At 35.9% G+C, this 26,982-nt stretch overlaps 1 protein-coding gene across 5 annotated transcripts in view; it reads right to left on the bottom strand.

Annotated features, from left to right (window-relative positions):
* PTPN4 (protein tyrosine phosphatase non-receptor type 4) overlaps positions 1 to 26,982 on the bottom strand; it is a 233,599-nt gene that overhangs the window by 135,691 nt on the left and 70,926 nt on the right. For all 5 annotated transcript variants that reach the window (XM_035008194.1, XM_035008191.1, XM_035008195.1 and 2 more), the window contains exon 3: positions 8,045 to 8,152. In XM_035008194.1, coding sequence (XP_034864085.1) covers positions 8,045 to 8,152 — 108 coding nt within the window. The remainder of the gene's footprint in view (positions 1 to 8,044; positions 8,153 to 26,982) is intronic.

Below are 26,982 nucleotides of genomic sequence, written 5' to 3'. Positions count from 1 at the left end.
ATTCTCTCTGTCTCAAATAAATAAATAAAATCTTTAAAAAAAAAAAAAATATATGAGCAATACTAATTTGGGGGGGGGTCTGGTTTTTCCTATTATTCAAATTTTCTTTTAAAACCGTGACCTAGGGGCGACTGGATGGCTCAGTCGGTTAAGCATCTGCCTTCGGCTCAGGTCATGATCCTGGAGTCCCTGGATTGAGTCCCGCATCGGGCTCCCTGCTCGGCAGGGAGCCTGCTTCTCCCTCTGACCCTCCCCCCTCTCATGTGCTCTCTCTCTCTCTCATTCTCTCTGTCTCAAATAAATAAATAAAATCTTTAAAAAAAAAAAATTAAAACTAGAACTTCTATATGATCCAGCAATTCCACTCTGGTATTTATCCAAAGGAAACAAAACCACTAACTTGAAAAGAGATACCTGCCTGCATCCTTGTGTTCACTGAAGCATTATTTTACAATAGCCAAGATATGAAAGCAACCTAAGTGTCCACTGATGGATGAATGGATAAAAAAGATAGGGTATGTATACACACACACACACACATGCATGCACACGTGTGTGTGCACACACAGGAGTATTACTGAATCATAAAAAAGAAGGGTATCTTGCCATCTGCCAATTGACTTTTAAGGGTATTATGCTAAATAAATCAGACAGGGAAAAACATTATGATCTCACCTACAAGTGGAACCTAAAAACACAAAACCCAAACCAAAACCCAAACCCTACCAAAATGCTGAACTCTTAGATACAGAGAACAGGTAAGCGGCGGCCAGAGGTGATGCGTAGGGCAGGTGTGAAATGGTAAAGGGAGTCAAACAGTACAAACTTTCAGTTATTTTATAACTGGAAGTCCTTGTATGTAATGTATAGCATGGTGACTATAGTTAGCATTTTGTATTGATGATAGTTATATTGTACATTTGAAAGTTGCTAAGAGAATAGATCTTAAAAGTTCATCACAAGGAAAAAAATTGTAACCATATGGTGATGGATGTTAACTATACTTATTGTGATCATTTCATAATATATACAAATATCAAATTATTATGTTCTATAACTGAAACTAATATAATGTTACATGTCAATTATATTTAAATTAAAAAAAAGAAGAAATAGCCGTTAGGGATGAGTACTTCTTCATCAACTCTATCAAATCCTGAAGGAATTTCTATTTAGGCCTGGAGTTCTGTTCACAGTCTTCTCAAAATTAACTGCTCATTGTTTTCCCTTTGTAGAGTCTACGTTAAATCTTCAAAATGTCTCATATTTGGAAGTTAATTCTGTATCTTCTAAAATGTAGTATAAAAAAAACAAGGAGGTCATATGATTGCCTGATAAACTGTTTTATTAAAATATTCTGTGCTTGTATTATTTGTTGTTTCTATTAATGTTGAAGCATTAAGTCTTCTACAGCATCTACTCTATTTATCCTAACCAGTGAGCTTTTTATTGTGACAATTATATATATATATATATATATTTTTTTTTTTTTTTAAGATTTTATTTATTTATTTGACACAGAGAGACACAGCGAGAGAGGGAACGCAAGCAGGGGGAGTAGAAGAGGGAGAAGCAGGCTCCCCGCTGAGCAGGGAGCCCGATGTAGGGCTCGATCGCAGGACCCTGGGATCATGACCTGAGCAACTGAATTCGGCAGATGCTTAACGACTGAGCCATCCAGGTGCCCCATGACAATTATATTTTTAATTTCCAAAATCTTTCATTGTTCCTTTTCCATGGATACAATATCCTCTCTAATCATGCCAATGTAAATTAGAGTCCTTTTGTCTGTTGATAACTTAGTATTTATCAAGTATTTACTATGTTTCAATCATGTTCTAAGCCCTTTCCATGTAAAAAGTCACTTCATCTCCACATTAACCCCAAAAATACTATTTCCATTTTTATAAATTTTTACAAAATATTTTATAAATATTTCTATTATTTCTATTTTACATATTTCCCATTTCCATTAAGTATAAAATTTGCTTACTTTGGTGCATCACTTTCTATTGGCTTTCCTCAAATGTTGGTATCTATTTTGTTGAGTGCTTATTTTTAAGGCTAAAATTCCCTGCAAGCTCCTTTATGAATCTTTTACGTGCCTGCCTACTTGTGGGGAAGAGACAGGATATATAGCTTGACTCTGGTAGTTGGTGAAAGGCAGAGAGACTGTGCTGCCAGTAGGGTATAATAGCTAGCTAGTCTCCTGGGCAAAGGGGATTTTTTTCATTTCACTGGGTGTCACCAGCCCTCTGGGACACTGACTTGCCTCTCTAATTCACACTTAATGGTAAACTTAGGGGTAAGTACTGCTAATTGCTTACCACATGGCCAGTGGGTAGGGAATGACCTGGTGCACCTCGCTGCTGCTACAGCAGGGGACCTCCTCCCAACAATCCCCTGAAGTCTCCACAGCCTCCCCACCCTGCTCCCCAACCATACCTTGCTCACCACTGAATTCGGCACACCCCTGGAACTCCTCCCATTCACAAACTGTGATCTTGAACAAGTTATTTCACTTCTCCATACCTTTGTTTTTTCATATATAAAATGAGGGTGGTAGTATCCAGCTATTTTGTTAGGATTAAATTTGATAAGATTAAAATACTTAGTGCACAGTGTTTAACGGACATTTAAATAATGTACACTAGTTTGCCATCTTGCTACAGAAACATTATGCTTTTTAAAATAGAATGCTTAAATATTTTTAAATAACATAAATACAGGATTTCAAAATGTGTAAAAGCTCACCTTTGAAGCAAGCCATGCAACAATCACACACACACACACACACACACAAATGAAATGAAAATGAAAAATGAAATGAAATTAAACAACAGAGTTAAAGAGGGAACCAGAAGTAGGATAGCTACTTGAAATTGGATTAACAAAGATACTCTTTCCCTTGCTTTCTGATGCCAGGAGGCTCCAATCTCCCAAAATCTTCAGTTTGCAATTCTTTTTTTTTTTTTAGATTTTTATTTATTTATTGAGAGAGATAGTGATAGAGAGAGAGCATGAGAGGGGGAGAGTCAGAGGGAGAGGCAGACTCCCCACTGAGCAGGGAGCCTGATACGGGACTCGATCCCGGGACTCCAGGATCATGACCTGAGCCGAAGGCAGTCGCTTAACCAACTGAGCCACCCAGGCGCCCCCTTCAGTTTGCAGTTCTACATGCCACTGTAACCAGGGTGGTATGTCTAAAACACAAGTCTTATGTAACTTGTATAAATAAACATTTAGGTGAGTACAATGTTACAGATTAAAAAGTATTTCATAATCTGGCATACTATCCAAACTTCATTTTAGACCCACATTCTCCCCTTGCTCTATATTCCATTGATTATTAAAATTTTCTTTCAGTTCCTCAAATACAACATTCCTCATCCTCATTCTGGAACATTACAAATGATGCTGATTGTCTCTGAAACACTTTTCTGCACCCCAAATCTGTCATTCCCTCCCAAAATGGAACAGGGTTAAAAGAGACCAGAAAAAAAATCCAACATTCGGCAGACTACCAAAGAGGTTTATACAATAGGTAGTAAAAGCCTAAGATATTACAGTAAAACAGATGAAATATAAAATATGAGAGATATACTGAGATATATGAGATAACATTTTAGCAATCATATTGTCCTAAAATGCAGCTTGTTGAAATAAGAGTCATCCTCTATGTGACTTTTCCTATAGTTTCTCAAACCCGATGAATTCAAGAATTTTGAGTGTGTAAAAAGAATCTCCAAAAAACAGAACAAGCTATTCGGTATGAATTATTTCTTACTTCAGTAATCTTAGTTAGCCTATTGGGTTAGAGCAGTGATTTTCAAAATATGATTCCTTGGACTAGCAGCATTATTATAAGCGGAACTTATTTGCAATGTAAATTATTGAGCTTCACACCAGACTTTCTGAATCAAAAACTCTAGGCATAGGGCCCAGAAATCTGTATTTTAAGAAGTATCCAGGTGATTGTGATATGTTAGGTTTGAAAGCCACAAGGTTAAGGAATATAGAAATGGTAGTAAACAGTAAAAGATCCTAACCACAACACAAAGTATCAGAAGGATGAAACTGTAGAAAGAACAAGTCAACAACAGTTGATAAATCTACTTTGTCCCACACTAATGGACACTAAGTCACTTTAGGGACAAAAACCCCCAAAAAAACAAAAAAAATAAATGCACACGAATAATGTAATTGGAGGGTTCCAATGAATATCATCCTGATAAAGGCCAATAAGGAAGAGCCACTTTAAGTGCTTATAAAGAAATTATGCATAATGAATTGTAACCACATTACTCATTATTTTGCACACTCGATAAACATTCACTGACTACTACTATTAAACCATACATTATGCTAAGAGCTAAAGCTGTGATAAATAGGTTTTAATGGAAACAAGAAATTTTGAAAAGACAAAGCTTTTAAGTAATTTTGTTTGTTATACTGGAACTCCTTACCAGAAAGATTGTAAAGAAAAGGATAACCTACTGTGAGTCCATATTTGTTATGTACAAGTTCACAATAAAACATTTGGTGCTTTTTAAGTTTATCAATTATAAATCCAATTAAATTAATTTCAATGTTTATGTGCCTAAGGGAACATTAGCTCTTATCCTCTAAAACTATTATGCGCGCACACACACACACACACACACACAACACATACATATATACCTAATATATATATATATATATATATACACACATACACACACACACATTTATACAGGGGCACCTGGGTGGCTCAGTCGGTTAAGTGTCTGCCTTCGGCTCAGGTCATGATCTCGGGGTCCTGGTATTGAGCCCTACATTAGGCTCTCTGCTTGGTGGGGAGTCTGCTTCTCCCTCTACCTCTCTCTCTGTGCTCTCTCTCCCTCTCTTGCTCTCTCTCAAAAAAATAAATAAAATCTTTAAAAATATATACATACATATATACAGGTATATATTAACTAAACAGTGAAATGGAAAAAATCTGAACTAAGGACTGACAAGGATTAATTCTTACAGAAATAACCAAATTCCTTTTGATCTATGCTGGCAATTTTATTGCATGGATACCTCCTCTCCTCAACATGTTCATTTTTATAACTCCTGTGCATCTATATATCATCATCTCTTGAGAAGCAGTATATTGTGGTAGGGAGAGTATACACTTTGGAGCCAGATGCAAGTTCAAATCCTTTCTCAGCTACTTAATTATCTACGTCATTAGTCAAGTTTTTTAAGTCTCAGTTTTCCATCCTAAAAATATTTTAATGATACATTCATAAAATTGAGAATTTGGTTTATAAACAAGTCCATAATAGATGTTTTATAAATTTTAGCCCCTTACTCCTTTCTCTTTTTCAGAATGGCATCTGTCAGTCCATTAATTATCCTCAGAGTCTTGATGTATTTTCATATTGACAATCAGAAACAGGACATAACTTACAACATTTGTGCTGTCTACGGGCCCTTCCATGGCATTTTGGCATTTCACAGATTCTTCTGAATATTTAAATACTGAAATTGTAGGGCGCCTGGGTGGCTCAGTTGGTTAAGCGACTGCCTTCGGCTCAGGTCATGATCCTGGAGTCCCGGGATCGAGTCCCACATCGGGCTCCCTGCTCAGCGGGGGGTCTGCTTCTCCCTCTGACCCTCTTCCCTCTCGTGCTCTCTGTCTCTCATTCTCTCTCTCAAATAAATAAATAAAATCTTTAAATAAATAAATAAATAAATACTGAAATTGTAGTACTGTGGGAAAGACCTACATGGGGAGCTGTGAGACCCAAGACTAGTTTCATTAATGTGAGCAAGTAACTTGGGCTTTATCCCATTGGATTGGGATAATTTCTCATGAAAAATAGGGTGTTAGGGGTGCCTGGGTGGCTCAGTTGGTTAGGCAACTGCCTTCGGCTCAGGTCATGATCCCAGAGTCCTGGGATCCAGTCCCATATCGGGCTCCCGGCTCAGCGGGGAGCCTGCTTCTCCCTCTGACCCTCTCCCCTCTCATGCTGTTTCTCTCTCTCTCTCAAATAAATGAATTTAAAAAAAAATCTTAAAAAAGAAAAATGGGGTGTTAGACAAGATAATTTCTAAGGCTTCTTCTGGGTCCTTGAAATTTTAATTCTAAATTTTGGGGAAGAATTATTTTAGATCATTAGCAATGGGACCCTTGGACCTAGGAATATATCTTATTTGGGAAGGAAAGCTCAAGATAGAAAAGTAAGACAAAATAAGAAAAAGCAGGGGACTGCAAAAAGATCAACCCAGCTAAAAATACCTCTGCTTCCCCATATTCATCCTGCTGTAACTGCCTTAGAATAAAAATGTCTTCCTGTATACAAATTATGTAACAGGATTTCTTATCTCTTATAATATATGTGATCTCAGTATTAGCCCTTCTAGAATATTGTGTCACAAGTAATGGTTTTTCACACTCATGGCAGAAACAATGGTGGTGAGTAGCTGCTCTTTGTTGTCTTATCACTTCTCTGATCAATCTATAGATAGGCTTCCAGCTAGAGGGTTGGGCCTAGAACTGTCAGCAAGATAATCTAAGAATTTTTTTTTTTTTTTTTTTTAGCTCAATGTTACACTAAGTGAGGTATAGCAGACACCTTTGGGGAATTTGCCTGGTTCACAATTTAACTTTCTGGGAAAGACTGCATCACTGACATTTCTACTTACTTCCATTTTCACATTTGTTTATTCATCAAGAAATAATATTCCTCCTCTAGGCCCGTGTAGAAGCTCTAGCCCCTGGTGAAGGCATCAACTTATAGGGAAAATTTGTTTTTATTTCAGTTCAGTACAAAAGGACTTCTTTGCACTAAGACTAGCTGGCTCTTGCTTTCTTTTATCCACATCATCCTCAGTTTTTCATACAAAACCAGTAAATGATGCCAAGAAAAAGTAATACTTAACATCTCATATTTACTTCCCGTTAACCATTCATTCAGAAACCTAGGATTCCGACTGAGAGAGACAGAACAAGAGATAGAGAGAACTTACTTTCCACATAAGAGTTTATTTTCGACAGCCATTTTATTAATATGCCCTTACAAACTGATTTTAAAGCACTGATTCCAATTTTCTAAACTATATATACAAAAGGTCTCCTTCAAAATAGCCCTTCTCCTGTACTAATCAAGAAGAGTACCATATTCTTTTGTAAAAGGCCCTATCTGTATAAGCATATAAATGTTCAAAGAATTCAACATTTCTGTTACTCATCACATGCTATCTTCTATGTCTGTAATGTGATTTTTTCCAACAAAAACAATCATGATTCCAACTATTAAAGAATTAGTGACAATCTAAATAACTTAATGCCTAAGAAATTTAGAGCTGTGATATTTAATCTCTATCTCATTTGGGAGGGTCTCCTTTGAATCTTCCTACTTGGAAAATTTACATCTAACAAATTAAGAATTTTAGTTAGAAACAGATTGCCATTGGGGCGCCTGGGTGGCTCAGTCGTTTAGCGTCTGCCTTCGGCTCGGGTCATGATCCCAGGGTCCTGGGATCAAGCCCTGCATCAGGCTCCCTGCTCTGATGTCTCTCTCTGTCAAATAAATAAATTAAATCTTTAAAAAAAAAAAAAAAGATTGCCATGAATGCCACAAAAAAGTATGATTTCATTTTAATGGAGGCTAATTTATGTAAGACTAAGATACATTAACATTTTTAAATATTTTACTTCAATATTTTAATACTGCATTAATATTTTAACCTTTATGCCCAGTTTTCTCTTTCAGTCAAGTATCATGAATTAGATTTACATCTCAGTTTTTGAGACACATAAATGAGGAAACTGGCACTAGATTTAAACTGACTTATAATTATGAAAACCTTAAGGAAAAAACTTTACAAATTAAAACATCAAGAAAAAGACGAACAAAGGCAAAAGAATTACCTGTAATCATTCTAATTAAATCCTTTTAAAAAAACTCCTCACTAATTAGATTAGTAAACATTATAAATCGGAAAGAACTTTATATTATGAACAGAGAGAAAAAGTGAAATGAAACAAAATACAACAGCTTAAACTTACTGGGTTGTCTGTGGAATCGTCAGCCAACTGTAAACCAAAATAGTCACGCTCAGTCAAATCAAGATGCTTGAAGACTATATCCAACAGAACTTGCCCCTGATCATGTTTCTAGAAGAAAAATAAAAGGAAATCAAAACTGGTAGGCAATATACTTTCAGATTTTTGAGCTCCTGAACTTTTGTCCTCTTCTATTAAATTGACAACGGTTTCCACAACAATGATTTGATTAGGGATAAAGAGTTTACATGTTATATACTACTTAAAAATCAGTCTGACTTGGGGATCCTGGCTGGCTCAGTCGGTGGAGTATGCAACTCTTGATCTCTGGGTCATAAGTTTGAGACCCACATTGGGTGTAGAGATTACTAAAAAAATAAACTTAAAAAAAAAAAAAAAAAACCAACACCACAGTGTAACTTTAGTTCAGATGGTGTAGAGAGCAATATAATAAATATGATGACATTGGGGTGCCTGCCTGGTCGGCTTAGTTAGTTAAGCATCTGACTCTTGATTTTGTCTCAGGTTATGATCTCAGGGTTGTGAGACTTAGCCCCGCTTCAGGCTCTGTGCTGGGTGTGGAGCCTGCTTAAGATTCTCTCTCTCCCTCTCCCTCTGCCCCTTTCCCCCACCTCTCTTTCTTTCTTTCTCTCTCTCTCTCTTTCTCTCTCTCTCGCCCCCACTCTCTAAAATAATAATAATAAAAAAGATAAATAAATGGCATTAAGGAAAACCTTTGATTGAAATGGATTCTGCTTTCAGGCTATTATCACCATATTTTTGTAATTGTATATTATTGCCACATTAACTCATGCATATATCTTTATCATGTATCTTATTGTTTTTATTATTCCATTTAAATCATGACTGAAAAGTGATGCATTCCTGGTATTAACTGTCTTTGTAGGCTGTTAACAAGATGGTCACAGCAATTTCAAAATTCATACCAATACATGACAATGTACAAAAAAACAACCTTCTTTGTAACGTTATCTTACAAAGAACTTTCCTTCATGTTTTATTGGCCAGGCTGATGTAATGTATGGTGATTAACATAACATAATAAAATTAAATTAAAAAAAACTAATGATATACTATATGTTGGCTAATTGAACATAATAAAAATATATATATAAAAGAAAAAAAAGCTACTTGCAAAACTCATCAGTGGCAGAAAATATGCGCTTCAAAGAGTGCTTCACAATGGTAGTTGTCATTCGAATAACATGTAAATATCTTTTATACTGACGCAACTTACCTTCCCCCCCACCCTTCTCCCATTCTCATTAAATTAGTCCAGGATGGAGATCAAGCATTAGTATTTTAAAAAGCTACTAAGGTGAGTCTAACGTATTCTTCTAGAGACAAGATGGAGTAGGGAGAAATCTACTCCCTATACCTCCAACTAAGTGAAACAAAGAAACAAAAAACATTAAAAATAAGAAAACTCTGAAAGGTGAAAAGAAAGTGGAAGCCTGGCTAAGGAACTCCTTTTTTCTTTCCATTTATTTTATTTATTTATTTATTTTAAGATTTTATGTATTTATTTGACACAGAGAGACACATCAAGAGAGGCAACACAAGCAGGGGGAGTGGGAGAGAGAGAATCAGGCTTCCTGCTGAGCAGGAAGCCCGACATGGGGCTCAATTCCAGGACTCTGGGATCTTGACCTAAGCCAAAGCAGACGCTCAATGACTGAGCCACCCTTCTTTCCATTCCTTTTCATTGAGGTAAAATTCACATAATCTAAAACCAACCATTTTGTACAAATTAGTGGCATTTAGTACACTGACAATACTGTGCGAGCATCACTTCTATCTAGTTCCAAAACATTTTCATCATGCCAAACAAATACCATTCCCATTAAAGAGTATCCCTCCCCACCACCTGGCAACCACTAATGTGCTTCCTGTCTTTATGGATTTATCTATTATGGACATTTCATATAAATGGAACCAAACATATGTAACCTTTTGTGTGTAGCTTCTTTCACTTAGCATACTGTTTCCAAGGTTTATCCATGTTGTATCCACCCTTAGTTTCCCTTTCGTAATGGTTAAATAATACTCCATTATATGGATATATCACAATTTTTCAGTTGATGGCATTTGGATTGTTTCCACTTTTTGGGAACCGTCAATCATGCTACCAAGAACACTGTTTTTTTGGGTAGGTACAAAGTGGAATTGATGGATCATATGGAAATTATGTTTAACTTTCTGAGGTACCATCAAACTCCTGACGATAGCAGCTGTAGCAATTTACATGCCCACCAGCAATGTGTGAAATTCCAATTTCTCTAAATTCTTGTCAACATGTGTTATTCTTTATTCTTTTGATTAAAGCCATCCCAGTAGGTATGAAGTAGTACTTCAATGTGGTCTTGATTTGCATTTCCATAAAAACTAATGATATTGAGGATTCTTTTCATGTGCTTATTGGTCATTTGTAGATCTTTGGAGAAATGTCTAATCAAGTTCTTTGCCTATTTTATTTTCTTTTGGGGGGAAGGGGGAGAGGGAGAGAGAGAATCTTAAGCAGGCTCCATGCTCACCGTGGAGCCTAATGTGGGGGGGCTCAGTCCCACAACCCTGAGATCATGACCTGAGCCAAAATTAAGAGTTAGACACTTAACCAACTGAGAGGCAGGTGCCTCTCTGCCCATTTTAAAAACTGGGTTGATAATCATTTTGTTGTTGAGTTCTATAAGTTCTTTATATTCTGGATACAAATATTTTCTCTCATTTGTAGGTGTCTTGATCATATACTTGGATACACAAAAGTTTTAAATTTTTGTGAAGCCAAATTTATTCATTTATTTCTTTTGATGTTATACCTATGAATTAATTGCCAAATCCAAGGTCATGAAAAATTACCTATGTATTTTCTCCTGAAAGTTTTATGGTTTTAGCTCTTAACATGTAGTTCTTTCACCTTTTGGAGGTTATTTTTATATATGGTAGGTATATACCTAGATAGGGGTGCAACTTCATTCTTTTGCATGTGGGTATTCAGTTGTCCAAGCACCATTTGTTGAAGAAACTATTCTTTCCCCACTGAATGCATCTTGGTAACTTTGTCAAATACCTGTTGACCACATATAATGGATTTATTTCCAAACGAATAGGTTATTTTCTACTCTGAGTCATCAGTTTTGTTTTCATCTCCCATACATCAAAGATTTAGTTCCAGAGATTCCTACAGCCCAGAAATGCCAATAGGCGCTGATGAAAACAGGCCAAGAAAAGCCTCCTTTCATGGGGTGCCTGGGTGGCTCAATCAGTTAAGCTGTGAGTTCAAGCCCTGTGTTGGGCTCCACGTGGAGCCCATAAAACAAACAAACAAATAAACAAACCTACTTTCCCTAGCCAAATGACCAGGAAAACGAGGGTTTCTTCTATTTTCTTTTTAAAGATTTTATTTATTTATTTAATTTGAGAGAGAGGGGGACAGCGAGAGAGAGAAAGAAAGAGAGAGAGTGCACACATGCACACGCCGGGGGCGGGGGCAGACGGAGAGGGATTTAATCTCAAGCAGACTCTGCAACACAGGGCTCAATCCCAAGACCCTGAGACCATGACCTGAGTCGAAACCAAGAGTCAGATGCTTAACCAACTGAACCACCCAGGTGCCGATCCTACTCCTGCCAAATCCAATGGAAAAAACTGAGCCCATATCCAGTAGTGCCATGGAAATCAAGTAGAGAGCCTAGAGTTCTACATGCCTCCTGGTACTAGCTGGGAGCCAGTGGGAAGCCTAGTCTACTTTCTGCCAACCAAAACCAAAATCAAGCTGCAAGACTCCTTAGTGGTGGTATCAGCAGTAACTGAGTATATTGTTGAACTTTCACTTTAGCCTCATGGTAACAGGCAGCGTTTGGCTTCCCTCACTAGTGGAGACAGCAGAAGGTGAGAGGGAAGCCTAGACTTCCACTAACACCACCATTCAGCTATAGCACCTGGCATCTATGAAACAGAAAAAAGGAGCATTTGGGAGAGGAGTTAACTATGAAACTTAGAAAAACAGAAAAGAAGAAAGAGCAACAGAGTGGGAGAAACTAGCAAAAATACTCAAGGTACTAAAATGTTGTTACCAATATACAGTTGACTCTTGAACAACCGAGGGGTTAGGGGTGCCAACTTCCACCCCCTGCCCCACAGTTGAAAACCTGTATATAACTCTTGACTCCCCAAAAATTTAACTAGTAATAGCCACCTGGGGACTAGAAGCCTTACTGATAACAAAAAGTCAATTAACACACATTTTATATGTTATATGTATTATATTCTTACAATAAAGTAAGCTAGAGAAAAGAAAATATTAAGTTAAGAAAATCATAAAATAAGATACATTTATGGTACTGTACTATATTTATCTAAAAAATTATGCATATAAATTGACCCATGGAGTTCAAACCCATATTGTTCAAACGTCAACTATACTACTGTAATTTGTATATATAAAACATAATAACAACAGCAACCATCAAATAAAGCTATGCAAAAAATATACTCTCAAAAACACTGAAATAAAAGATTCTAAAAAATGTTCACGTAATCTATTAGAAAGGGAAGAAAAAAAACAAATTAAAAAATATAATGACAGAAAGCAAGTAATAAAATAGCACACCTAAGCTCTAACATATAATTACATGAAAGTACATGGTCTAAATAGATGAGTGAAAAGGTAGAGATTAACAGAGCAGGAAAAAACCATGATCTACCTACTAGTTAAAAAAAACTTAAAACTTAAAATATAATAATGTATGTAGACTGAAAGCAAAGGGATAGGAAAAGCTATATCATGCAAACATTAATTTTAAAAAGTACACTTGAGAGCAAATAGTTTTACTAGATGGAAAAAAGGACATTAGAAAATATGCACAAAACAACATAGCTAGAAAACAAATCAAATAAAAATAGAGTGGGAAGATAATTAGAAAATAGAAAACACAAATATAACTGGCAATGTCAAATATTTAGCAACTGCTAGAGTTATTAAATAGAAAATTTAATATAGAAGAATTCAACAATACATCAACTAACAGGATCCAATTGACACATATAAGATAGTCTCCAGCCAACATCAGAATACTCATTCTTTTCAATTGTCGATGGAACATTCGTAAGACAAGCCATATCCTGGGTCATTAAATAAACCTAATGAAATTGAAAACTAAAATTAGTGCTCTATAATCATAATGAATTCAATAAAAACAGTAAACAGTAACAGAAAGTTAAGAAAAAATTAGAAAGGAAACACTTGGAAATTAAAGAACACATTTTTCAACATTCCACAGAATAAAGACGACTCAGGGAAATAAAAAAGTACAATAACCTGGAAAAAAGAAAATGACATATCAAAATTTGACTAAAGTAGTGCTGAAAAGAGAATTTATGATCTAAATGTTTACATTAGATAAAAGGAAAGGTCTCAAGTCAATAGCCTGAACTCCCTCCTAAAGAAAACTAGAAAAAAAAGCAAAATAAACAGAAGGAAAGGAGTAAAATACAGGTAAGAGCAGAAATCTATGGAGGGGCACCTGGGTGGTTCAGATGGTTAAGTGTCTGCCTTTGGCTCAGGTCATATCCCTGGGGGTCCTGGGATTGAGCCCCTAGTCAGTCTCCCTAGTCAGGGGAGAGTCTGCATATCCCTCTCTCTCTGCCCCTCCTCCCTCCGCTTATGCATATGCGCTTTCTTCTCTCCCCCTTCCAATAAGTAAATAAAATCTTAAAAAAAAAAAAGAAAGAAATTTCTGGAAATCTAGTTCTTCGAAAAGATCAATAAAATTGAGAAACTTCTAGCAAGAGTGGTAAAAGAAAAAGAAGAATATACAAATTACCAATTATAGAATTAAAAGTAAGGATGACACTACACACTCCAAAAACATTTACAAGGTAAGTAACTAGAAGAAACATATCTATACAATAAATCTATCTGACAATGTGGATGAAATAAACTAATTCCTCAAGAAGAAAAAACTACGAAGCTGAAGGCAGACGTTTAACCGACTGAGTCACCCAGGCACCCCGCATAATTATTTTTTAATGAAATTATACTTAAAAAACAACCAAAAACCTCTTAAAAACAAACAAACAAGAACACCTCCCCAAAACCGAAGTCTCCTGGGCCTAATGATTTCACTGGAGAAGTCTAAGAAACATTTAAATAAGAATTAAGAACAATTCTACTTGGAGTGCCTGGGTGGCTCAGTCGGTTGAGTGTCCCATTCTTGAGTTCAGCTCAGGTCATGATCTCAGGATCATGGGACTGAGCCCCGCATCTGGCTCCACACTTAGTGTAGAGTCTGCTTGTCCTTCTCCCTCCCACTGCTTGTGCTCTCTCTCAAATAAATAACATCTTTTTAAAAAAATTATATTAAAAAAAGAACAATTCTACTCAACCTACCGCCCCAAAATCAACTTGCTCTATGAAACCAGTATACGCAAACCCCAAAGCCAAAGCCCAAAAAAAGAAAACTATAAGCAAATATTCTTCATTAAAATAAATGCAAAATTCCTCAACAAAATATTAATAGATGGAATTGAGCAATCCTTAAAGGATTACACACAATGACTAAGTAAGGTTTTCCAGAGATGCAAGGCTGGTTCGATGCTCAAAATCAACCAGGTAATGATGCCCTGAAAGCAGTTTCATTGACCTAGTCACCAGCAAAACAACTATTGCTAAGGAAAATAATTTAAAAAACAAACGAAAACACACACAAACCCCAACAATTTAATGTCTCAGGGAATTGTGGTAAGAGCATAAAACAAATGAAACAGCATTTATTCAAAAAACTGTACTAAATCTTGGTAAGAATAGAGTCTGTGGCACTTGAGCCATGATCCACTTTCTCTCTCTTCCTCCCAGGCCAATACTATGCAAGCTCCGTTCCAGTGTGGCCAACAAGATGGGAATTCCTCTATTCTTAGATGTTAGTCAAGGGATACAGAATCTCCACAGAAGAACAGGCCACCAGCATTTCTCATGCATCTCAACTCCGTGTTACAGATTTTAAAACAGAGGATGGTGTGGACAAAAGTTGGAGGCCTCAACACAGCCCTAACTCACAGGGCAAAAACTAGACTCAATCACAGAAAGTAAAAAATACTGAAGCCATAACATAGATGTCTTTGCCCAGAGTCAGAAGAAAGAGTAAGGAAACAGCTGATGGAGAACCCTGACATGTGTCAAAATCCCCAGTAGGCAGAACAGTGACTGCCAAAGAAGGCAATAAAAATATATTTGATAATTGAATAAGTGAGTGACAAAATGGCCTACAGAAAAAAAATTAAGTTTATATGGCTTTCAAGTCCCTTTGCAAGCATTCCTGGTTCTTCAGTTTTTCTGACTTCATAAGAGGACCAGTTAAATAAGGCATTTGAGAAAATCTCTAAAGCACAAGGGATAGTGCATCTTCACAGAAACTTACTGGAAACAGTTCCTTTAAAGATGAAGAAATTGTTCCTAACAGAACTTATCTAGGTTTATCACTAGACCTTTAAATCAGTAACAACTGCCAGGCGAAACTGAGATTCCTGTTGGCAGGCCAAGCACAAGGACAGATGTGTTAGACAAGTTTATAAGAAAACACCAAGCAGCAGCACTACAAAACCTATGGCAGAGAAAAATTCTTTGGAGGGTAGTACAGTAAAATGGAAATAATAAATAGGCCATGTCCTTATTTGGCCAGTTAGTATGTAGCCTTAGGTGAATTCTGTTTCTACCTAGGCCAATTTCATCAACTCTAACCTATAGGAATAGACTAGGTCATCTATGTATTGAGGGAGGAAAGGCCAAATTTAGGCTTCCTGCTTCAACCATAGTTAAGTGTAACTGATCCACTGCACCCACCCACCTACCTACACATACACGTGTGTGTGTGTGTGTGTGTGTATCTTCACGGCAGAAAAAAAAGTATTCCACACTTTAAAATGTCTGAAAACAACTAAATTAGATGATCTCTGAGATCCCTTACTTCTAAAGATGCTCTCCTGAAGATGAAAAAGAGGAATGTTTTCACGTAAGAAAAAAGACAATTATGCAACAAGTAAGCAAGTTGAAACACTGAAGGCTTGCAGGAAAGAGTTATTTCCATAATGTTTAGGCCAAAGGCATATTGCTCTTAGAGGATGTACTTTGATTATATCCCTGGATGAAGCATACACAATGGAAAAAGATTTTCATTAGGAGTCTAAAGTGAGCAGAGATTCTTAACACACAACATAAACTTTAAGAGATAACATAAACACACACTGATTTTGACAAGAAATGGAGGTAACTTATTGATGGAAAATGTAAAACTTAATAGGGCTTAAGGTTTCTTGTTTTTTTTCTTTTTTTTTTTTTTTAAGATTTTATTTATTTGTCAGAGGAGAGAGAAAGTGCACAAGCAGGGGGAGCAGCAGACAGAGGGAGAAGCAATCTCCCCGTTGAGCAAGGAACCTGATGTGGGATTCAATCCCAGGACTCCAGGATCATGACCTGAGCTGAAGGCAGACGCTTAACCAAGTGAGCCACCCAGGCATCTCAATAGCTTCTTTATTCTGCCTGGAATGAATTTATAAAACAAGAGGAGGGAAACAATATTATGGTACTTCAAATATAAACTATGCCTTCTACAGTTAAAAAACTGCTTTTTTTTTCTATACAGAAGTCAGAAAAAGGTTTTGCATAAAGAGAAAGAACCTCAAGAAGTAAGAATTATGGCTAGCAAAGTGAGTAATAATTAACAAGAGAGATAGCCAACACTTACTGTCAACACTTACAAGCCAATACTTGCTATGTCAGACACTATTGTAAGTGAACGTGTATTGATTCATTTAATTATCATAACAACCCTATGAGGTAGGTCCTATTAAGACTCTTTGAAGATGAAGAAACTGAGACACAGAAAACAAACACAGATTTCTAAAGATCACACAGGTAGTAGCAGAACTTATATTCTACCCAGATTATCTGGCCCAAGAGCCTATGTTTACAGCCATCATAAAAATACTTTGTTTTATAGAATTATTTTGCCGTTATCAACAATGGAAGACTATTTATACTTTGTCTTCCCATGTGAAAGGAACATTTTTTAAGCTGAAAATACACAATTGCTTTGTATAACCCATTTAAAAATACCAACTTTCCTTTCCAGCAATATGGCAGAGTAGATAATCTAAGAACTCTCTGCAACAAAATCCCTAGAGATGCTGGATAAAATGTAATAAACATTCTTTTAATTTGTACAGCTGGGCTGAAAAGAAGCCTAAAGCATGGAGAAAGGAGGAAATAGAAAACTTAAAAGCTGTGCTAGGACTACCATGGAAAGGCTTGTTAAAGAATGAGGAGTCATGTTGCCTGGATGGCTAAGTCGGTTGAGTAGCTGGCTCTTCAGTTCAGCTTGGGTTGTGATTTTGGGGTTGTGGGATTGAGCCCCAGGTCAGGCTCCTCGATCAGCAGGGAGGAGATTCACTCCTTCTCTCTCTACCCCTACCCCCGCCCATTCATGTGCCCATGCGTGCTCTCTCTGTAAAATAAATAAAAATTAAAAAAAAAAAAAAAAGAATAAGCAGTCTAAGTTTATCACACACAGGTGAGACAATGAGTAGGACACGGGCTCAAATAAGGTGAGATACAGAACTAAGACTTTCCCACCAAAACTCCAAACTTGGATGGTGACATTTATTAATGAAAGGCAGACTAAGGGAGAAAAAATCCTCCCACCAGCCCAGGATGAAATTAAAGAAGTTTTTCTGCCTCTACCTGAGATCCAGATGAAGAGGAAAAGTCTACCCTGAAAATTCACAAACACAAGGCTGCCCTCACATGGGTCTAAAGTTTGAGTTTATACCATCTTTTGCTTGTAGATTCCCAAAGGTGAATAATTATGATCAAATATTAGTCCAGGGTAAAAACAAAACATCCTTCAAGGAACACATCTTTAACCCAGACTACAGATGATTCCCAGAGATAACGCTTATCTGAAAACAAGGTCACAATCCAAAATTATAAAACACCAGTGGAATCAAGAGCAAAGGTCAGGAAAGCTGAATTACATTCCTTTTAAAACTTCAAATAAAAGAACTATAAAAACTATAAACTTAATGAGTAAAAACATTAAAAATATAATAGGATTTTCTCTATCCAATACAAATACTTACTATAAAAAAGCTAAAGTAATTAAGACAGTGTGGATTGGCAAAGACAGATGAAAAGATCATTAGTATAGGGGGAAAAGGCCAGAAAACAGACCCACACAAACTTTATTTCCAACAGACTACTACTAGAGGGCACTGAGAAAAGGAAGTTTTTTTCAGTAAGATGCCAGTGAACAAACCAGATATCCATAAGGAAAGAATAAAAGTTAACCCAAATCAACACTTCACCATACTCCCAAATTACTTTGGGAAAAGTAATTACTTTGAAAAAATTAAGGACATGCAAGCCTCTAATAAGACTAACAATAAAAAAATTAACAACAAGAACAAAAATGCAAAATAGAACCACATAGAGCATTTGGACCTAAAACTATGAAAGAAAATCAGTAAGGCACATACAGCATTACTAAATCTGTGAAGTTCTAACCTTCAAAGAATACATAATCTCCATTTACCTGAACTATTTCAAAGAACAGAAAAGCAGGGAATGTTACCCAATTACTCTTATTCTAATTCAAGAGAGAATAATAACAGTAAAAGAACATATAAAGGCAAATCACATTAATGAATAGAGATGCAAAAATCTCAAAAAAAAAAAAATACTAGCAAACAATTTGGCATCACGACAAAAAAAGGTTCAAAGATTTTGTGGAGGATTTAATATCACAAAAGCTATACATATAATTAATAATTTAACATTAACAGAATGAAGGAGAAAAAGCACACAAATAACTCCTTACTCAAAGCGGGAAAAAGTAAAATGAAACTACATAAATTTTGCTGTAACAAAACACAAAGAAGGGCATTAGATAAAAGGGGGTCAATTCAAAAAGAAAATATAACATTCATAAATATTTACTCACCCAACATAGGAGCACCTAAATATATAGAGCAAATACTAACAGACAAAAAGGGAGAAACAGACAATAACACAATAATAGTAGGGAACTTTAATACCCCACTGGAAAGACTGATCAACCAGACAGAAAATCGATAAGGAAAGAGCAGCCTTAAACACCACATTAAACCAGATTAACTCAGTAGGTATGTACAGAACATTTCATCCAAAAGATGCAAAACACACATTCTTTTCAAGTGCACATGGAATATTCTCTAGGATAAATCATATGTTGGCCCATAAAACAAGTCTCAATAAATTCAAGAAGACTAAAATCATATCAAGCATCTTTTCTAGCCTCAACAGTATAAAACTAGAAATCAATTACAAGAAGAAAACAGGCAAAAACACAAACACGTGTAGACTAAAAAACACGCTACTAAACAAACCATGAGTCAACAAAGAAATCAAAAAAGAAAGAAAAAACACCTTGAGACAAATGAAAATGGAAACATAACTTTCAAAAATCCATGGGATGCAGCAAAAACAGTTCTAAGAGGAAAGTTGATAGTGATAAAGGCCTACCTAAAGAAACAAGAAAAATCCCAGATACACAATTTAATCTTACACCTAAATGAACCAGAAAAAGAAGAACAAAGAAAGCTCAAAAAGTTAGCAGAAGGAAGGAAATAGTAAAGATCAGAGCAGAAATAAATGAAACGGGCGCCTGGGTGGGCTCAGTCGTTAAGCATCTGCCTTCCACTCAGGTCATGATCCCAGGGTCCTGGGGTGAGTCCCGCATTGGGCTCCCTGCTGAGCAGGAAGCCTGATTCTCCCTCTCCTCTCCCTCTGCCCCTATCCCCCCCTTGTGCGCTCTCTTGTGCTCTCTCTCTCAAATAAATAAAATCTTGAAAGAAAGAAAGAGAGAGAGAGAAAGAAAGAAAGAAAAAAATGAAACAGAGACTTCAAAAAACAACAGAAAAGATCAATGAAACTAACAGGCTCTTTGAAAAGATATAAATCTCTAATGAGACCCATGCAAAAAAAAAAAAAAAAGAGGGCCCTAATGATTAAGTTACAATTTACCCTGCAGGAATAAAAAGGATAACAGACTACTATGAACAAGTATGCAAACAAATTGTAAAACCTAGAAGAAATGGATAAATTCCTAGAACAATGACTTACAAAGATCGAATCACAAAGAAATAAAAAATTTGAATAGACTAATTACAAGTATTGAAATTAAATCTGTAATTTAAAAACTCCTAAAACCCTAATGCCATGACCAGATGGCTTCAGAGATGAATTCTACGAAACTTTAAAAAGTCAGTACCTAGCCTTCTCAAATTATTCAAAAAAACGAAGAGGAAGGAATGCTTCCAAAATCATTTTATGGAGCCAGATTTCCCAAAACCAAAATGAGACAAAGACACCACCAAAACAAACAAAACAAACATGTTGATATCCTTGATGAACACAGATGGAAAATTCCTCAACAGAAGGTATCAGCAAACTGAATTCAACAATATATTAAAAGGATCGGGGGTGCCTGGGTGGCTCAGACGGGTTAAGCGTCTGCCTTCCGCTCAGGTCATGATCCTGGGGTCCTGGGATGGAGCCCCACATCGGGCTCCCTGCTCAGCAGGGAGCCTGATTCTCCCTCTCCCTCTGCCTGCCGCTCCCCCTGCTTGTACTCTCTCTCTAATAAAAAATTTAAAAATCTTAAAAAAAAAAAAAGATCATAACCAGGACTAAATGGGATTTATTACAAGGATGCAAGAATAATTCAACACCTGTAAATCAATCAAAGTGATGCACCACATCAACAAAAGATGAAAATCATACGGGCATCTCAGTAGATGCAGAAAAAGCACTTGACAAAATTCAACATCTACTTATGATAGAAAGTCTCAACATTAAGTGGGCATAGAAGAAACATACATAATAAAGGCTACATATGAAAAACCCACAACTAACATCATACTCAATGTTGAAAAGCTTTTCCAAGATAAGGATTAAGACAAGGATAACCACTCTAAATCTGTTACTGAGCTAGTATTTTTACACTTGATCTCAGCCAAAAGGCCGAGAAGCGATGAGCTAGTATTTTTAAAAGAAGCAGAAACAACCCTCCAAAACAAAGTGAAATCAGGAAGCCTAGCTATTCAAAAATACTAAAGTCAGTTTCCAGCCCTTATGCTTTCTAGCTTCTAATTTAACCAAAGGAACATATGGGAATGAAAAGTGATACCAGGGTCCATGCAGGCTGGAAATACAAGAGATCCACAAACTTTATACTGGTAAAAGTAAATAACAACAACAACAATCATACCATGCAGAATGGCACAGAAAAATACAAGAAATTGAAAAGTAAAAGTACAACTTGCCTACCTGGTCAGAATTCATCCTACAATGTGGTCTAAGAACCCCAAGTGAAAAAATACAAGAGATCCTGGGATGATGGTACCCCCAACTCACTGGCAAAAGCACGTAAAAGTCTTCTCTGGAAAAAAGCAATTTTCAACCGGGACTCAAACAGAGATTGGCAGGCAGAGAAAATATAAAATATATGACCTAACTATATGCTGTCTCCAAGAAACTCCAAATATAAAGATCTGTTAGGTTGAAAGTAAATGATGGAAAAGATATAAGATGTAAACATTAATCAAAAGAAAGGATGAGTGTCCACATTAATATCAGATAAAATAGACTTATGAGAAAAAAAATTTACCAGAGACAAAGCAGACATTTTAGAATGACAAGAGTTAATCCACTACTGGGATACAAAAGTCCTAAATGTGTAACTAAAACAATATTGATAAAGAAAAACAAATGTTAAGATACATTTCTCAGTTTCAAAACTTATTATGGAACTATGGAATCAAGACAATATTGTGTTCATATAAGGGGAGACACTGGAATAGAAGAGAATATAAAACTGAGAGTCCAGAAATAAAGTCTTACATTTACTGTGGACTGGTTTGTTACAAGGGTGTCAAGACAACTCAAATGGGAATGATTTTGTCCTTTCACACTCTTACACCATACACAAAAATAAACTCAAAATGGATTAAAGAGGGACGCCTGGGTGGCTCAGTCGGTTAAGTGTCTGCCTTTGGCTCAGGTCATGATCCCAGGGTCCTGTGATTGAGCCCCACATTGAGCTCAGCAGGGAGCCTGCTTCTCCCTCCCCCTCTGCCCCACTCCCTGCTCTTGCTTGCTCTCTCTCAAATAAATAAATATAAAATATTTTAAAAAATGGATTAAAGACCTAAATATGTGACCTGAAACCATAAAAATCCTGAGAGGACAGGCAGTAATTTCTCTGATATCAGCCGTAGCAACATTTTTCTAGATATGTCTCCTGAGACAAGGAAATAAAAGCTAAAATAAACTATTAGGACTACATCAAAATAAAAAGCTTCTGCACAGCAAAGGAAACAATCAACAAAACTAAAAGGCAACCTACTGAATGGGAGGCTGTATTTGCAAATGACGTATCCCATAAAGGGTTAGTATCCAAAATATTTTAAAAAATGATACAACTCAACAGCGAAAATAATCCAATTAAAATATTGGCGAAAGATGTGAATAGGCATTTCTCAAAAGACATACAGATGGCCAACAGACATGTGAAAAGATTCTCAACATCACTCATCATTTGAATGCAAATCATAGCTAAAATTAAAAACACACTCTCTCCTGCTCTCTCTCTCAAAAAAAAAAAAAAGGATACATGCACCCCTATATTTATTGCAGCATTATTTACTTAGCCAAATTATGGAAGCAGTCCAAGTGTCCACTGATAAGTCAATGGATAAAGAAGAGGTGGTGTGTGTACACACACACACACACACAGAGAGAGGAATATTATTCACCCGGAAAAAGGAATGAAATCTTGCCATGTGCAACAACATGCATGGTGCCAGAGCGTATAATACTAAGTGAAATAAGTCAGAGAAAGACAAATAATGTGTGATTTCACTCATATGCAGAATTTAAGAAACAAAACAAATGAGCAAAGGGGAAAAAGAAAGAGAGAGGCACAAACCAAGAAACAGACTCTTAACTATAGAGAACAAACTGATGGTTACCAGAGGGGAGGGGGGTGGGGGGTGGGGAGTGAAACAGATGATGGGGATTAAAAGTACTCTTATTGTGATGAGCACCTGGGAATGTACAGAATTGCTGAATCACTATGTTGTACACATGAAACTAATATAACACTGTATGTTAACTAGACTGAAATTAAAAACTTAATTTAAAAAATGGTGCTGGGACAAATGGATATCTACATGCAAAAGAATGAAATTGGATCCCTACCTCTCGCCATATAAAAAGTGAACTCTAAATGGACCAAAGGCATAAAATTAATAGTTACAACTATAAAAGACTCGGAAAAAAACAGGAATAAATCTTTGTGACCACGGCAAAGGAAATGGTATTTTAGATAGGACACCAAAAGCATGTGACAAAAGCAAAAAAGAAATTGTAATTCATTAAAGATAAAAACTTCTGTGTTTCAAAAAAGGATACCATTAAGAAAATGAAAAGACAACCCACAGCATGAGAGAAAATATTTGTAAATCATTTATCTGATGAGTGACACGAATCTAGAATATATAAAGAATTCTTGAAACTCAGTGATAAAAAGGCAAACAATTATAAAATGAGCATGGAATTTGAATAGACATTTCTACAAAGAAGATATACAAAAGGCCAGTAAACTCATGAAAAAATTAAAAGTTAAAAGACAGAAAAAATATACAGAAAGCAAATACCAATCAAAGAAACCTGGTAGGAATTCTTATATCAAATAATATAGATTTTTAAAAACATTGCTAAGTATCAAGAAAATCATTATATTACGTAACGATAAAAGGTGCAATTTGCCAAAACAATATACCAATTCTTAACTTCTATGCACCAAATAGAGTAGTTCCAAAAATACAGTGTAAGCCACAGTAAAAAAACAAATACCACCTCATACCTACTATGATAGCTATAATTTTTTTAAAAAGTGGAAAATAACAAGTGTTGGCAAATACATGGAGAAATTGGAGCTCTTACACATTGTTGGTCGAATGTGAAACAGTGCAGCCACTATGGAGAACAATTTTGCGGTTCCTCAAAAGCTAAAAAAAATTATTGCATGATCCAGCATTTACATTCCTGGGTATATACCCCATGGAATTGAAAACAGGGACTTTAGAATAGATACTTGTATGCTAATATTCATTGCAGCATTATTCACAAGAGGTGGAAGGTGAAAACAATCCAAGTGTCCATCAACAGTTGAACGGACATACAAAATGTGGTATATCTATACGATGGAACATTTTTCAAGAATAAAAATGAAGTTCTGATACATGCTACATGGAATCTTGAAACATTATGCTAAATGAAACAAGCCATACATAAAAGAACAGATATTATATGATTCCACTTAGATATCTAAAATAGGCAAATCCACAGATTTGGTGTCAGGGGAAAATGGGAAGTTACTGCTTAATGATTACAGGGTTTCTGTTTGGAGTGATGAAAAAGTTTTGGAAACAGTGGTGATGATTGCAAAGCAGTATGACTGTAACCAATGCAAATGAACTGTATACTCAAAAATGGTTAAAGTGGTCAATTTTATGGTATATATATTACAATATTCAAAAATTAATACTGCAATATACCAAAACCCACTGAATTGTACAATAAAAAAGATGAACTGTACTCTTTATACATGGAAGTGTATCTCAATAAAGCTGTTAAAGCATACATAGTATAAAGTTGACAGGTCCTACAAAGAGGAATTGACAAGTATTTCCCACGCAGGAGATTTTAGCAAAAGTCAACAAAATTACTGGCAAACCACAGAAAGAGTGAGGTTAAAAACCGGAAATGTAAATGATCAATAATTATATGGGAAACACCACCACCAAAGCACAATAAAGTGGTAGATAGTGAACATTTTTGTCTTGTTTCCAGTTAGGGGAAAACTTTCAGTATTTCATTTCTAGGTACGATGTATGCCTTAGGTATTTGTAAATATCTTTTAGCAGTTTACGGAAATTCTTTCCTATTTCTAGTGCACTAAGTTTTTGTTTTTTAATACATTGGGGAATTGATCACATGGATTTTTTCCTTTATACTTTACATTCTCGAAATTAACCTAACTTGGTATAAACACCTAAAGAGTGTTTTTGTATATGCATATATAGTTTTAATTTGTTAATAATTATTTGTGTGGAAATTTTGCAAATTTGTTCATATTAGTCTATAATACTCCTTTATTATATCATAATCTAACTAGCTGTTAATATGAAAGTTATGCTGGTTTTGCAAAATGAGCTGTGAACTGTTACTTCTCTTTTTATTCATTGGAAGAGTGAGATTGGTGTTATTTTTTTAAATGCTGAAAAAATTAATTAGTGGAAGGTAAAACCACAATACTACAACACAAGCATCAAAATGGCTAAAATGTAAAAGTATCAAATGCTGTAATGTAATGAGCACTGGGTGTTATATAAGACTGATGAATCACTGAACTCTACCTTTGAAGCTTATAGTACACTATATGTCAATTAACTGAATTTAAATTTTAAAAAATGGTAAATAGAAATTAAAAAATAAAAAATAAAATAAAAAATTTAAAAATGGTAAAAAAAATAATAATAATAATAAAAATACCAAGTGTTGGTGAGGATGTAGAACACATGTAACTCTCAAAAACTGCTGATGGAAGTGTACATGCAAATACAACCACTCTGGAAAACTGTTTCACAGTATCTGACCCAGCTTTTCCACTCTTAGATATTTGCCCAACAGAAGTATGTATATATATTCACAAATATATATATGTGTAAGAATTGTTTAGAGCTGCAGTATTCATAGTAGCCCCACAGTGTAAACAAACCAAGGGTCCAAAAACAATGGATTGCATGAACTCCGGTATACTTGTACAATGATATCTCACTATCTTTTGTTTTATGGCAAACACCCCAAAATATTTTTTAAGAAGTATTAGTATCTCTCATGCTTCTGTGGGTTGATGAGCCCAGCTTTGGTTCTTACTTGTGGTTCCAGTTAGACAGCAGCTAATAAATTCAGCTGAAGTTTGACAGTACCGTGATATACAAAATGGCTCACGCACATTGTTGGCAACTGGTACTGACTGTTGGCTAAAATATCAGCTGGGACTGTTAACGAGAGAGCCTACATATATGGCCTCTCCATATGGTATAGACTTCTCACAGCATGACAGCTGGATTCTGAGACTGTTCCAAGAGTGTGAGTCCTAAGAGACCCAACTAGAAGGTGGAAGGCTTCATGTTACTGGTAGTCACAAAGAGTCTCTTTACTGCCATGGACAAAAATGAATCACATAGACCAGGCAAAATTCAGGGGTGAGGAATTCTGCAACAGTGTGAATACTAAGAGGTATAGTCCACTGGGGGACCATTTTTGGAGAATAGCTACCAGAAATGGAATAGTATACAGAAAAGGGGGGAGGGTAGTTAGGTTGAACTATATATGAAACTGCTGACACTGACTTACAAAAACAGCGATTTCAAATGATTTATTCTAGTAACAGTAAAAAACAAACAAAACTAATCTGTCAGTCTGGTGACCACTTTGGGCAAGTAGTGAAAAATAACAAGAAGGAAGTACAAGGGATGCTTCTAAGATATTGGTAATATTCTATATCTTAATCCAATGGTGGCTTCACAGAAGATTTCACTTTGTAATTCTTACCAATCTTACATTTAGATTTTTTTTAAGTAGGCTCCACGTCAAATGTGGGGCTTAAAATCACGACCCCAAGATCAAGAGCTACATGCTCTACTGACTGAGCCAGCTAGGTGCCCCTAACATTTGATTTTTATTGTATATGTTATATTTCAAATAAAAAGTTACTTCTGCTCCTCATGACTACCAAAACCCTCAATGAAACACCAATTTA

Source organism: Mirounga leonina, unplaced genomic scaffold (genome assembly GCF_011800145.1).
Source record: "Mirounga leonina isolate KUSES-001 unplaced genomic scaffold, KU_Mleo_1.0 Mir_151, whole genome shotgun sequence".
NCBI classification, from domain to species: Eukaryota; Metazoa; Chordata; class Mammalia; order Carnivora; family Phocidae; genus Mirounga; species Mirounga leonina.
This window is presented reverse-complemented; position numbering and strand designations above follow the sequence as displayed.